At 40.1% G+C, this 13,490-nt stretch overlaps 1 protein-coding gene across 1 annotated transcript in view; it reads right to left on the bottom strand.

Annotated features, from left to right (window-relative positions):
- Positions 1–5,727, bottom strand: part of LOC129454962 (fibrocystin-L-like) — a 41,522-nt gene extending 35,795 nt beyond the window's left edge. Inside the window, exons 1-12 of the mRNA XM_073858732.1 lie at positions 5,700–5,727; positions 4,033–4,110; positions 3,662–3,806; positions 3,351–3,462; positions 3,202–3,259; positions 2,999–3,092; positions 2,823–2,876; positions 2,677–2,747; positions 2,544–2,586; positions 2,375–2,445; positions 2,172–2,282; positions 1,817–1,906 (exon numbers count right to left, since the gene is read on the bottom strand). Coding sequence (XP_073714833.1) covers positions 1,817–1,906; positions 2,172–2,282; positions 2,375–2,445; positions 2,544–2,586; positions 2,677–2,747; positions 2,823–2,876; positions 2,999–3,092; positions 3,202–3,259; positions 3,351–3,462; positions 3,662–3,806; positions 4,033–4,110; positions 5,700–5,727 — 955 coding nt within the window. The remainder of the gene's footprint in view (positions 1–1,816; positions 1,907–2,171; positions 2,283–2,374; positions 2,446–2,543; positions 2,587–2,676; positions 2,748–2,822; positions 2,877–2,998; positions 3,093–3,201; positions 3,260–3,350; positions 3,463–3,661; positions 3,807–4,032; positions 4,111–5,699) is intronic.
- Positions 5,728–13,490: the final 7,763 nt, after the last annotated feature.

Here is a 13,490-nt window from a genome sequence, read left to right as displayed (position 1 = left end):
TATATGGCAAATCATTTTGTGTTGTTTTATTTATTGTTTTCTCATTTGTTTTCTGTTTTTTTATCATTGTCGCTTGGGTTTAGGGTTAGAACAACTTTTTGTTATATAAAAATGACATCCTAACCCAAACCCCATCTCTAACCCCAACTCCAAGCGACAATGGCTTAAATATAGACAAAAACATAGAGAAACCTGTATATTAAATAACCTGCTTGAACAAATGTGAAATCTAACCCTAAACCCAAGAGAAAATGGTTTAAAAAACAGAAAACAAATGAGAAAACAATAAATAAAATGTCACGTAACGATTCCCCATATAAGTGAATGGGAAGGACTGGCGTATCATATGCACGCAAAAGCGGAATTTGGCGTATCTATTGCACGATAATCACACTGCGTGTCATTTGTACGCATCTCGGTGAGAATGGCTAGATAGAAACAGCTATGTCTGTCTCTCTCCCACGGTTTTTTCCTCCTCCTAGGACTTTTCACCCACAGGGTTTTTCTCCTAGGTTTTTTTTCAACCCCGGCCTGGGGAGTCTGCTTACATTGGCTTAACTTAGCACATACGTTACATTTTTACTACGCACACTAGTATGGTTTATCTTAACTGCTGTATTCAGCTGTTTATGATTTTCAGTGTTTTTTCCTGCACCTATTAATGTAAATCTGCTTAATAACAATTAAAAACATTTTGTTCTCAGCACTAATCTTTAAGCGCTGATGTTAACAGGATACAAAACTCACCCTGCATGTGATCAGCACAAAAGCAGAGCTGAAGCAGCTATACCACGTCTATGCGGCATCCATACATTATATCTATAACTCAAACTATTGATCCACACGTTCAACTGTGTTGATATGATTTTTTAAGTGTTTGTGAAGTTCCAATTTTATAACAAGAAATACTCAACAATGGTTTCAAACAATGAATTTGCACATGGTTTGTCTTAAAACATATTAAAAACACCACATAGACATATAAACAACAATAAAAACTTGATTTTCCTAATCCTAATATTTACAATCTTTATAGGAACATGCATTTTAAATGGGTAATTTAAAATACAGTACGACATAGAATTATAACATGAAATGTGTGTGGTGTTAATGTTTTTACACATGTAAATGGATTTGCTAACAAGCAACTAAAAATGAGCTATATAGTTTTTTTTTTTTTTTGCATTTTTTATCTTATATTGATTAATGCCAATACAATTGTTTATGTAAGTTCCTTGCACATTAACTTATGTTAACTGTGTCATAGACTTTTGATTTAAAATGCATTAGTAAATATTAAAATTAAAATGAACTAAGAGTAATAAATATTGTAGGAGTATTGTTCGTTTATTGTTAGTTCATGTTAGCTAATGCATTAACTAATGCTTATAAAATCAAACTTAACATGTTATCAGTTTACTCTTATTGTTAATGCTCTGAAGTGCAACATTAGACAGAGATTTAACAGTAATGTCACCATACCATACAGAGATCAGGGCCCGGTTGCATAAAGCACCTTAAGTTTTTTCCTTAAGTATGACACTTAAGGGGTAAATTCCCCTTAACTTCTGTAAGATAATAATTAAAGAGTTTTGCATATAATCCCTTAAATGGTTCTCTTAGGTAAGAGTAATCGTTAAGTGTTTCATGACAGTGACCCCGGTTTGTTGTTATAAAATACTATTGTTGCCATGGAGACACAACAGAAAAAACTTAAGGGTTTTTCTGCAACACCCTTAAGTTTAAAGGAAACAACTTAAGGGAAAATTACACTTAAGGTGCTTTATGCAACCGGGCCCAGATCTTAAGTTCTCACCTGGAAACACTGTCATGTTTGTCATTTCATAACCAGGAGTCATGCAGACTATTTTCTGATCTGATAAGCTCTGAATTTGACACTCGTGACCTAAAGATAACAAAGCAAATAATGAGAATCATAATAAGAAGTTTTGAATTGTTACACCAATTTTTTATCATTTTTAATAAAGCCCCATAATGCATCTTGATTTAATAATGTTTCAAAGTGTATCTTGAATTTTACATTATAAAGCGTATTTTATTTTAATACTAAAGTTAACTTTCAGGGTTTAGTTAAATACTAAATCCCAGATTTTCATTGTATGTTCTGACTTTTTTACCATGTACATTCACCACTGACATATCAGGTTTACCTCCTACTAAAACCACTGCTTTACTGTCAGTCTCATCAAAGTAGCGTCCCTGAATGGTCAATGATGTGCCACCCAACACACTGCCCACAGATGGAGAAACTCCTGTCACCTCTGAAAGACAGACACACTTTTAATCAACAACAAGCCAAGATTTTCTGAAAAACTTACCGGTTTGTATTATAAGAATGAATGTTATTCTGTACCTGCATATGTCTGAAACATGGCGAGCTTGTTCATGGCTGAGACACTAAAAAGCCCCAAGTTTGATATACTCCTAGAAAAGACATTGTGTGTGTCACTTTCAACAACATGGATAAGATTTGGAAGCAGTGTAAATTTGGTGTAAAGTAACATCATAACAACTCCTCTGACCTCCCATATGTACCATCCAGAATGTAACTCAGATTGTGATGACCTGAAGACCAAGAAAGCAAAATGTTTTTTCAACAAAAGTGTAAATTCTTTTTTTAATAAATATTCTATTTAAATAATCAAAATTCCTCACCAACATAAGTTCCTGTCATTTTACAACTCATGTATCCCCATTCACTCTCAGGGTACAATTTCAGGCCATATCTAAGAAATGAAAGGCAATTCATGCAGTTTACATTGACCTTTCGAATTTTCTTTAATACGTTTTAACATGCTTACTTTTCCTCTGAATTAGGTTTCAGTAGTTCACAAGACATACCACCCATGTATGCCCTGTTTAAAGAATACAAATGAAAAACAGGATTCAGATTAAACTATTATCAAGCTTTTGCATTAACAAATATTTTTATAAACATAATTATATAATTTTTACTGTGTATTGGATCTTCACAGACCTCACAAATCGTGTATTCCGACCATTTGAACTTCTGTCTGTACTGCTTCCATACACATCAGTGAAAATATTTCCTTGAATTGTCACCACAGTCCCTATTTAGTAACATTATAAAAAGTTATCAATAATCTCACTTTAAACTATAAAGGTCCAATGAGGCATACAACAATTTCTGAAGTAAACTAACCAAGATTAGACTCTTACCTGGGAGACCTGACAGTGGGCTAAGACTTTCAATGGTGGGTGTGTAGTACCATCTAGTCTGTAAAAGTGCAACATGAATTTATAAATATTTTGTAATATTTTGAAAGTTTTTTTGTAGTAAACATTTTATTGAAGGCTTTTTGACTTACATAGAACCTGCAATAATACCACCACCACCACCAGTAATTACAAGTCTGACTTGAAGGAATCGGCACACCATCCACAGTGACTCTTATATCATAGTTGTCTTCTGGAAGAGGTCTGAAAAAGACAATCCAATGATTTGTTTAGAACACATAATTGACATGTTGCAGTTTAGCTTTTTTTTACATTAAAATAAAAAATGTTAATTCACATTACTCAATGTTTCCCCTACTGTACATGTATCAGTTTCAGAAAATTTAATATATACTATAAAAAATAATAAAAATTAACATATTTTGAACTAGTTTGTCCTTGCCTTGTATAGCACACAATCTTTGTAGAGTGACTGGACTCTTTTTCAACATCACAGGGAATCGATCTCGTCTGAGACACCAGACTCACACTGTTGCCAACGTTTGGGTCATCTGCATTTAGACTGAACTGACTGGCTTGAGCAAAACCTGAAGACAATTAACCAAAGCTATTCTGTAGTACTTTAGTGAATTGATAAACTAGCAAGTATAAGCCTATTTTAATATTTATATCTTAAGATTTAAAAACATAGGATCTAGTAGCCAAATTTTAAGTTTACTGCAGGAAATACTTTTAAATTTGGGTTTAATTTTTTTTGTTGACTTATAATAATAAAAGCAGTTAATTTAGATGTTAGCACATTGTTTTTAATACCTTCCCCCTCTATGGTCAACCTTGTTCCACCATTGACACTGCCATAGTTGGGTGTTATTCTGTTGACTTGCTGCGCACCTGTATGACACCAGATTAGTTACGAAAATATGACATGTACCTAATATGCATGTTTTATTTGTAGAACACTTTAAAAAATATCTGTAGAAATAGGACACATTAGCCTACTGTAGGCTTTTAAAACTTTTCCATATTGCTTTACCCACAATGGGTCTCATTCATGAAACACGAGCAGAACGAATTTTTGTGTAAATCGTTCGTAAAGTCCTTTTGGCGTACATTTTCGGATTCATGAAAATGTTCGTATTTTCCAAATGTTAGTTGGTACGAAAGAAATCTACACCTGCTCCCAGCCACGCGTAAATTGTGCGTTTAACATCCGAACGTTTTGCTCATCAATAAGGCTGTATTTTAATTCACCATAATCATGTACATATTACACAGCATTTTGTAAAAAAAATTATACAGTAATTATATACGTTTTTTCTTTTAACTTTTATGATAAGCTCCAGTAATAGCATCTGCAAACGGAACACTTTAATCAAATAACGAAATTGTTAAGGAAATTGTTTCCTATAAAATGGCCAAAATCAGGCATAACACATTTACGATGGCTAATATATAGATTTGGCAGAGCGCTGCGCAAAAGGCGTATTTTCAGAGACCGCGCAGACTTACTTGCCGAAAATGAAGACTGGTTAATTAGTTGTTTCAGGCTACCCAGGCCAGGGCCGGGTTTCCCAAAAGCATCGTAAGGCTAAGTAGATCGTAAAAACAACTGTACGAATCATTTTAGAACCATGGGCCGCTTACCAAAAGCTTCGTAGTAGCACTTGAAAATCACCGCAGATCCACGAGTGGTCTGGAGTAATCGTTCATTCATAAGTGTAGTGTATCGTAAGGTCACCTACAGGACAACCAGCAAATGGCACTCCTTGTCACGGTAGGAAAATCCATGGTTTTCCTCCGTGTCATGTTTGTGTGTGTGTGTTGTTCACTTACCCTGCCATGTGCTCGTTAGAGCAATCCCTTTCACCTGTGTGTTGATTGTCTCGCTCCAGCTGTTCATCATTACATCATCTCCATAAATACTCACCTGACTTTCTGTTCCCTGCCAGATTCTATTGTTTGCTCTGTCTCCGTGTTGCTTGGTTGTTCCGTGTGCATTGGATTACGTGTTTCAGTTTGGATGTGTATTGTCGTCGTCGTCTTCGTGTGGATGTTCCGTGTCAGCCTGGATTTCACCACTGCTCACCACTCCACCAACGTCGCACTCAAAACACCAACTTCCACCATAGTCATCGTCACCATTGCCATCAACAACACCGGACTGGATTACTTCCGCATTGACACTGAATACTCTCTCTTTGTTTATATTTAATAAACATTGTTATATTTTTCACCTGCGTTTGCTTCCGTCTCTTACAAGTCATTACAGAAGAATCTGGCCTACATGGAAGCAGCAGGTGGTCAGCCAATCTCCGCGCTGGAGGAGTTTCTCCAACGATCGCTGGCTCGCATGGATCATCAGGATAAGACCATTGAAGATATGCGGAAGGCCGTCCAGGTAATGGTGGCGAAGGTTTCCGAGCTCTCTCAGCGATCTCCGGACATCACGCCTCCCACTGCGCCACCCATGCCGCCCGCACCATCTTCACCTCCAGGGGGTAGTTTCATCCCGGAACCGAGACTTCCGATCCCGGAGAAATACGCCGGTGAGCCCAACTATTGCCGTACTTTTCTCTCTCATTGTTCTTTACATTTCGCCCAACAGCCCCGGACATTCTTCCTCGAGGAGACCAAGGTAGCGTTTACGCTCTCGCTTCTCTCGGGCAAGGCTGCCCTCTGGGGGACGGCGGTATGGGAAAACAAGGACAGCTGTTGTTCCTCGTTCGCCTCGCTTTCTGAGGAGATGAAGAGGGTTTTCGATCGCTCCGTCGCCGGGAGGGAGGCCGCCCGGCTCCTCACGGATCTCCAGCAGGGGGAGCGGTCGGTCTCGGACTACGCCATCGAGTTCCGTACCCTGGCGGCGGAGTGCAGGTGGAACGAGGAAGCGCAGTGGGACCATTTCCTGCATGGGTTGGCGGATCGGATCCATCGAGAGATCATCACGGCGGAATTACCGAAGTCGCTCAACGGTTTGGTGGACTTGGCGATCCGGGTTGACGCACGCCTTTCTACCGTTGCCAGAAGGAAGACTCAAGGTCCGTCCCTACGTCAAGCGGAGTCCACGGATCTGCCCATCGAAGTTTCCGCCGGTGGTCTCTCAGATCCGGAACCCATGCAGGTGGGTCGAGCTCGGTTACCCCGGGAGGAGAGGAAGCGGCGGAGATCCCTGGGTCTTTGTATGTACTGTGGCGAGTCGGGTCACCAATGCCAGAGGTGCCCGGTAAAAGACCAAGCCCGATAGTAAGACAGAGGCTACTATCGGGCAGGATCTCTGCACAGAAGACCTCTACTACATCCACTCTCCTTCCGGTGAGACTACGGTGGTCCACTATGTCACACTCAGGGCACGCACTTCTGGATTCGGGGGCGGAGGGCAACTTCATCGACAGCTCACTAGCACGTAAGCTCAAGTTACCTTTCACTTCACTCACCCACCAGATTGCGCCCTTCGCCCTCAACGGACATCAGTTACCCACTATCAAGTACACCACAGCACCTATCACACTCATTACTTCCGGAAACCACACAGAGACTATTTCATTTTTTATTACTGACACTGCTCTCTCCCCCATAGTTCTTGGACATCCTTGGCTTCATTCCCATAACCCAAGAGTTGACTGGAAACTGGGTTCTGTTACCAGCTGGAGCGAGGAGTGTCATAAGTCCTGTCTTGTCTCTGCTTGTGTTTCTGTGTCTGAGTCTGTGTTTCAGGGGAAAGCAGTGGATTTGTCTACCGTGCCCGCGGAGTACCACGACCTGAAGGAGGTGTTCAGTAAGTCGCGGGCTGATTCTCTTCCTCCTCATCGTCCCTATGACTGTGCGATAGACTTATTGCCAGGTACGTTTCCGCCTAAGGGCAAGTTATACTCTCTGTCCGTTCCGGAGATGGAGGCCATGGAGAAATATATTTCTGATTCTCTGGCAACGGGGTTCATTCGCCCTTCCTCATCTCCAGCGGGGGCGGGGTTCTTTTTTGTGGGGAAGAAGGACGGATCCTTGCGACCTTGTATTGACTACCGAGGGTTGAACAACATCACGGTAAAGAATACTTATCCTTTGCCGTTGATGTCTTCAGCTTTCGAGAGGTTTCAGGGAGCGTCCGTTTTCACTAAATTGGACTTACGTAATGCATATCATTTGGTTCGCATAAGGAAGGGGGATGAATGGAAGACTGCGTTTAACACCCCTCGTGGCCATTTTGAGTACTGCGTGATGCCTTTCGGTCTCACGAACTCGCCGGCAGTCTTCCAAGCACTCGTTAATGACGTGTTGCAAGACATGGTAGACCAGTTCATATATGTTTACCTGGATGACATATTGATTTTTTCTTCGTCTCTCCAGGAACATTTGCAACACGTACGACGAGTGCTTCTGCGGTTGTTAGAGAATGGGCTTTTTGTCAAGGCGGAAAAATGCGTTTTTCATGCACAGTCTGTTTCTTTTTTAGGACACATCATTTCGACTGAGGGTGTTCGCATGGATCCTGAGAAAGTTAAGGCTGTGGTAGATTGGCCATCCCCAGAGTCTCGCAAGGCCCTGCAGAGATTTCTGGGGTTCGCCAATTTTTACCTGCGTTTCATTCGCAATTTCAGCCAACTAGCCGCACCTCTGACCGCTTTGACTTCCCCTGGTTTGACGTTCAGGTGGTCAGACGCAGCTGAGGCTGCGTTTGCCAAACTGAAAAGCTGCTTTGTTTCAGCTCCCATTCTCGTTACCCCTGATCGTTCACGTCAATTCATAGTGGAGGTCGACGCGTCAGAGGTGGGGGTAGGAGCAGTGTTGTCCCAGCGCGCATCCTCAGACGGAAAGGTGCATCCTTGCGCGTATTACTCTCACCGTTTATCTCCTGCGGAAGTTAATTATGACATTGGCAATCGAGAGTTGTTGGCAGTCAAGCTAGCATTGAAAGAATGGCGTCACTGGCTTGAGGGGTCGGGTGTACCCTTCATTGTATGGACGGACCACAAGAATCTCGAATACATTAGAACCGCCAAAAGACTTAATTCCAGGCAGGCTCGGTGGGCACTGTTTTTCGGACGTTTCGATTTCACACTTTCATACCGGCCGGGTTCCAAAAACATCAAACCCGATGCTTTATCCCGTCTTTTTGAGCGTTCCGATCGTACTGCTACTCCCGAGCCCATTTTACCAGAGAAAATCATTATCTCTGCGCTCAGATGGGAGGTCGAATCGAAGGTTTTGACAGCCTTAGAAGGGGTAACGCCCCCGGCTCGCTGCCCACCGAACCGTTTATTTGTGCCGGAAGGGTTACGGTCAGACGTCCTCCAGTGGGGTCATGGTTCCAGTGTTGCGTGTCACCCAGGGGTTAGTAGAACTAGGTTTCTAGTCAAGCAACGATTTTGGTGGCCTGGTATGGCTCGTGACGTCCACGACTTCGTCTTGGCTTGTTCGGTTTGTGCCGTTGGTAAGACTTCCAATCGTCCTCCAGATGGGTTACTTTTACCGCTGTCTGTCCCTTCGAGACCCTGGTCCCACATATCGCTAGATTTTATTACCGCCCTCCCACCCTCTAAGGGTAATACGGTGATTTTGACCGTAGTGGACCGGTTCTCGAAGGCGACCCATTTCATTCCCTTGCCCAAATTACCATCAGCCAAGGAAACAGCGGTAGCTGTCATTGACCACGTCTTCCGAATACATGGCCTCCCGACAGACGTGGTCTCTGACGTGGTCCCCAGATTGTGTCCAAATTTTGGCGAGAGTTCTGCAAATTGCTAGGGGCGACTGTTAGTCTTTCGTCCGGGTTTCATCCCCAGAGCAACGGTCAAACCGAGCGAGCCAATCAGGACGTCGAAAGGGTGTTGCGATGTCTGGTTTCCAAGAATCCTTCGTCCTGGTGTCAGCAACTCTCAATTGTGGAGTACGCACACAATTCTCTGCCGGTGTCATCTACGGGCATGTCTCCATTTAAGTGTAGTTTAGGGTACCAACCACCTAATTTTGTCAGTACTGAATCCGTGGTGTCGGTTCCCTCCGCAAACGCAGTAGTCCAGAGGTGCCACCGCACCTGGACCAGAGCTCGCAGAGCTCTGCTCCAGGCAAGGTCACGCACCAAGGCCAAGGCCGATCGCCACCGGTCGAAGCCTCCCCGATACGTCGTCGGTCAAAGAGTGTGGCTTTCAACCCAGAATATTCCGATGCGTTCCGTCTCGAATAAACTTGCTCCCAAATTTATTGGCCCGTTTTCTGTTACCAAAATCATTAATCCGGTAACAGTGCGTCTTAGCCTTCCTCCTGCGTACAGGAGGGTTCACCCCGTCTTTCACGTTTCCAAAATTAAACCGGTGATTTTTTCCCGTCTTAATCCGCCTACCCCGGTTCCCCCTCCGCCTCGTATCGTTAATGGGGAGACCACTTATTCGGTTAACCGTATTCTGGACTCCAGACGGAGGGGACGTGGATTTCAGTATTTGGTGGATTGGGAAGGTTACGGTCCGGAGGAGAGAAGGTGGGTTCCTGCTCGGGACATACTGGATCACCGCCTTATTGATGAATTCAATCAACAGGTAAAGCAGGCTGGGAACGCCGAGGGGCGTTCCTAGGGGAGGGGGTACTGTCACGGTAGGAAAATCCATGGTTTTCCTCCGTGTCATGTTTGTGTGTGTGTGTTGTTCACTTACCCTGCCATGTGCTCGTTAGAGCAATCCCTTTCACCTGTGTGTTGATTGTCTCGCTCCAGCTGTTCATCATTACATCATCTCCATAAATACTCACCTGACTTTCTGTTCCCTGCCAGATTCTATTGTTTGCTCAGTCTCCGTGTTGCTTGGTTGTTCCGTGTGCATTGGATTACGTGTTTCAGTTTGGATGTGTATTGTCGTCGTCGTCTTCGTGTGGATGTTCCGTGTCAGCCTGGATTTCACCACTGCTCACCACTCCACCAACGTCGCACTCAAAACACCAACTTCCACCGTAGTCATCGTCACCATTGCCATCAACAACAACGGACTGGATTACTTCCGCATTGACACTGAAGACTCTCTCTTTGTTTATATTTAATAAACATTGTTATAATTTTCACCTGCGTTTGCTTCCGTCTCTTACAAGTCATTACACTCCTGCAATGACGATAATGTAATGTTTTAAATGTTTATTTATTTATTGGGTTCTTCTTTGTTTATTTTATATTAAATATATAATATAATATATTTAAAATTCAAATGAGAAATCAAATTTAAATGACTAAATATAAATTAATAAAGAGGGAAAACGTATTTTGTACAAGTTGGTAAAACTTTTTTGTATTGAAGGGAAATTGCATCTAATTAAAGAAACCAAATAAATATTTACGGTACAATGCAATAATCCATAATAATAAATAAACATAGATAATAAACAACAAATAATAATAATAATCTAAACTATAATAGAAACGCAGAAGGCATTTCGCAGTGGGACGAGTCCTAACTAAATACGGAAAATAATATTTAATAAATTATTAAAACATTTAAAAAGTCATTGAACAATAATGAAAATATTTCATTAAAAATATTAGTGCACATCGGCTGAAGATCATTAGCCTAAACAAGCTTCTGCTAAATTCGAGTCATTCTATTGGTGACATTTCAGCACTTGACAAATGGATAGCGACTCGTAAGTAGCACTAAAACCCAGCTGCTAGCGATCGTTTCACGTGCATCTTTGGGAAACGCACGTAAATGAACAACGAATGTTCGTTAAGTAGCTCGTAGAAAGCGCTCTTAAGTGCTAAGTTCAATCGATATCGGGAAACCCAGCCCTGTGATCTTTTGTGAAAAGTTAAATCTGCTCAAATGTAAACTGCTTGTGTATTTCCTCTAAAATTACAAAAAATTTTTTTTTTGAATAAGATTTTTTCGAAGTTAACTAATTCGTTTTTTGCAGTCAAGTTTCATGTCGAACCATTTTCTTTTCACTTGTGCGACTGTTCGATTAACAGATGAAAATAAAATTTGGCTTTTTGAATTAACTTCTGATAATAAAACTTCAATTTCTTCATCTGATAAATTTTTCTTTTTCATTTGCTTTTAAGAAGACATGTTGAAATCCTTTGTTTGGTGTCATGATGCGCATTATAGTTTTCAGTCGGATTTAATGGGCAGGATTTATGGTAATTGAGATTAAGTGTGCATGCGCGTCACACGTACGATTGTTAGGAATTCATACACACATTTAACTATCAAATCTGACGTTTACGAAGTATTTGTGAATCAGGAGGAGAGTTTTCGGGAAGGTCTGTTTACATGCAAATCACTCACATATTTACTCACGAATGTTTCATGAATGAGACCCAATGTTTCTATAAGGATTACTAAAATGAATGAATGTTTTGTCAGAAAATTATACAATTTTTTATTTTGTTTAACAGTGAATGAAGTTGATGTTGTGAAAGGGTCACTCAAACGGTCAGAAAATTATATTTGATATTGACAGATTGAATTATTAAGTATGAAACGTAGTGATTTTTATCCAAAATGAATAAAAAACTCAAGAAAGCATGTACCTGCGGAGCTCCACAGTAATATAGTACAAACAGCAAGCGGCAGATGCAGCTGCCGGGCCACACGACCCATCTTCTCCAACAGACTCACAACACACGCACCTCAAAGCAATAACTCCTGCAAAAATCACTTCTGTGCCAAAAACAGAAAGATACTTACTGTCCTTTAGAGATCATATTGTGTAATCTTAGAAAATAAGGATTTTTATCAGCATTATATCTTATCATAAAGCATGGTTTAATATTATTGAAAATATTATAAAATGTAACTAACTATAGAAATTCTACACATTTATGCTTAAATTATTTAAAGTGATTATTCTATTACAAAATCATACTAGTCAGATAGTTCTTATAAATGAAATAGCCTGCAGCTCTTTAAAGTTTACATTAATCATCATTCAGAGTCACATACCTGTAAAGATCTTTTGGGAAACACTAAGAAACTTAACAAAACTCGCTCTTTTATAGTTCTTGCCTTCAGGGTGGAAACATGAGACGGTCTTTGTTTTTGTATCTTTATCTCTGCATGTCAATCATGAACATTATTGTCATTCTACAAAACATGTTATCAAACATGTTATCAATGTACAACAAAGTAAAGATTGTGTTGATTACGCTAAGAAACTGGCAGCTGTAGACATAAAAGAATGATTTCAGAATAATGTAAAGCTAACCTTTATGCTTCATTTATAATAGTGCTTAATGTAGGGCATTTTAAGTCTAAGTAAAAATACACTAAATTACTAAATTACAACTTATATTTGATAACTTTAAAAACTGTGTTCATAATTTGAAATAATTTCTAACAAAAGAACTCTCATTTAAATTTGAATAAAATAATTCTTCTCAATAGAAGCACAATACTGACTGATCAACTTTTAAAGAGTTTAAAGGACTGGCTCTACATTATAAAAGTTTTTTTTATTTTGTCATTGCCAGAGCTTTATTTAATAGTATTACCATTTTTTTTGCCAAATCTTTTTAAAATCACCTGTAGTGATGAACCTTGTGGTGCGCCTACATTAATCCCAGATAACAACTGCTTAAAACTACACTGTAAAAAAATTCTGTATAAATTACAATATTACTGGGTATTACTGCCAGTAACTTAATGTAGATTTTACATTTGTGTTGTTTACTGGCAACAGTTTGTTCAAAGTTAAATGAACATGAAACATTTTCAGTCTTTATCTTCTACAGGAAGTTACTGGCAACCAGTTTAGGCCTAACCCAGATGCTGCAGATTATTTGTATATTGCATTATATTTACAAATGATTAAACCGTTTCTGTGACATTTGAACGTCTGATCTTAAAAAATAAACAAGTTTTCCTAGCAGAAGGTCTGTCTTGCTCTGGAAGCTTCAATAAGGTACATACAGTAATTGGTAGCCTATTTCATTTATTCATTTACTATTAAATGTTTGTTTATATTCATTTATTTAGAGCCAACCTGCAGCGATTTTGAATCAGATATGGAACCCGATGTAGACAATGAGTTATACCATGGGTCTGTTGAATGCTGTATTGTGATTGGCTGAGAAATGTTCCGTGGGTATGCATTAATTTCTGATAACCACACACCTTACTTGTCAAATGTCTTAAAAATAGGCACCAGAGCAATGTTTGTGGTAACCAAGAGGAATAATTTACTCCGGTTCTTTGAATTATTTGAAAATAATGCACACCCGCGGTGTAACGGCATTGCACTTGGGTGTGCATTATTTACTTATAATTCAACGGCCTGTCGTCAATTATTCCTTACATAAA

The sequence above is a fragment of the Misgurnus anguillicaudatus genome, chromosome 20 (genome assembly GCF_027580225.2).
Source record: "Misgurnus anguillicaudatus chromosome 20, ASM2758022v2, whole genome shotgun sequence".
In the NCBI taxonomy this organism is placed as follows: Eukaryota; Metazoa; Chordata; class Actinopteri; order Cypriniformes; family Cobitidae; genus Misgurnus; species Misgurnus anguillicaudatus.
The sequence above is the reverse complement of the archived record's forward strand: the minus strand, read 5'-3'. Positions and strand labels throughout refer to the sequence as shown.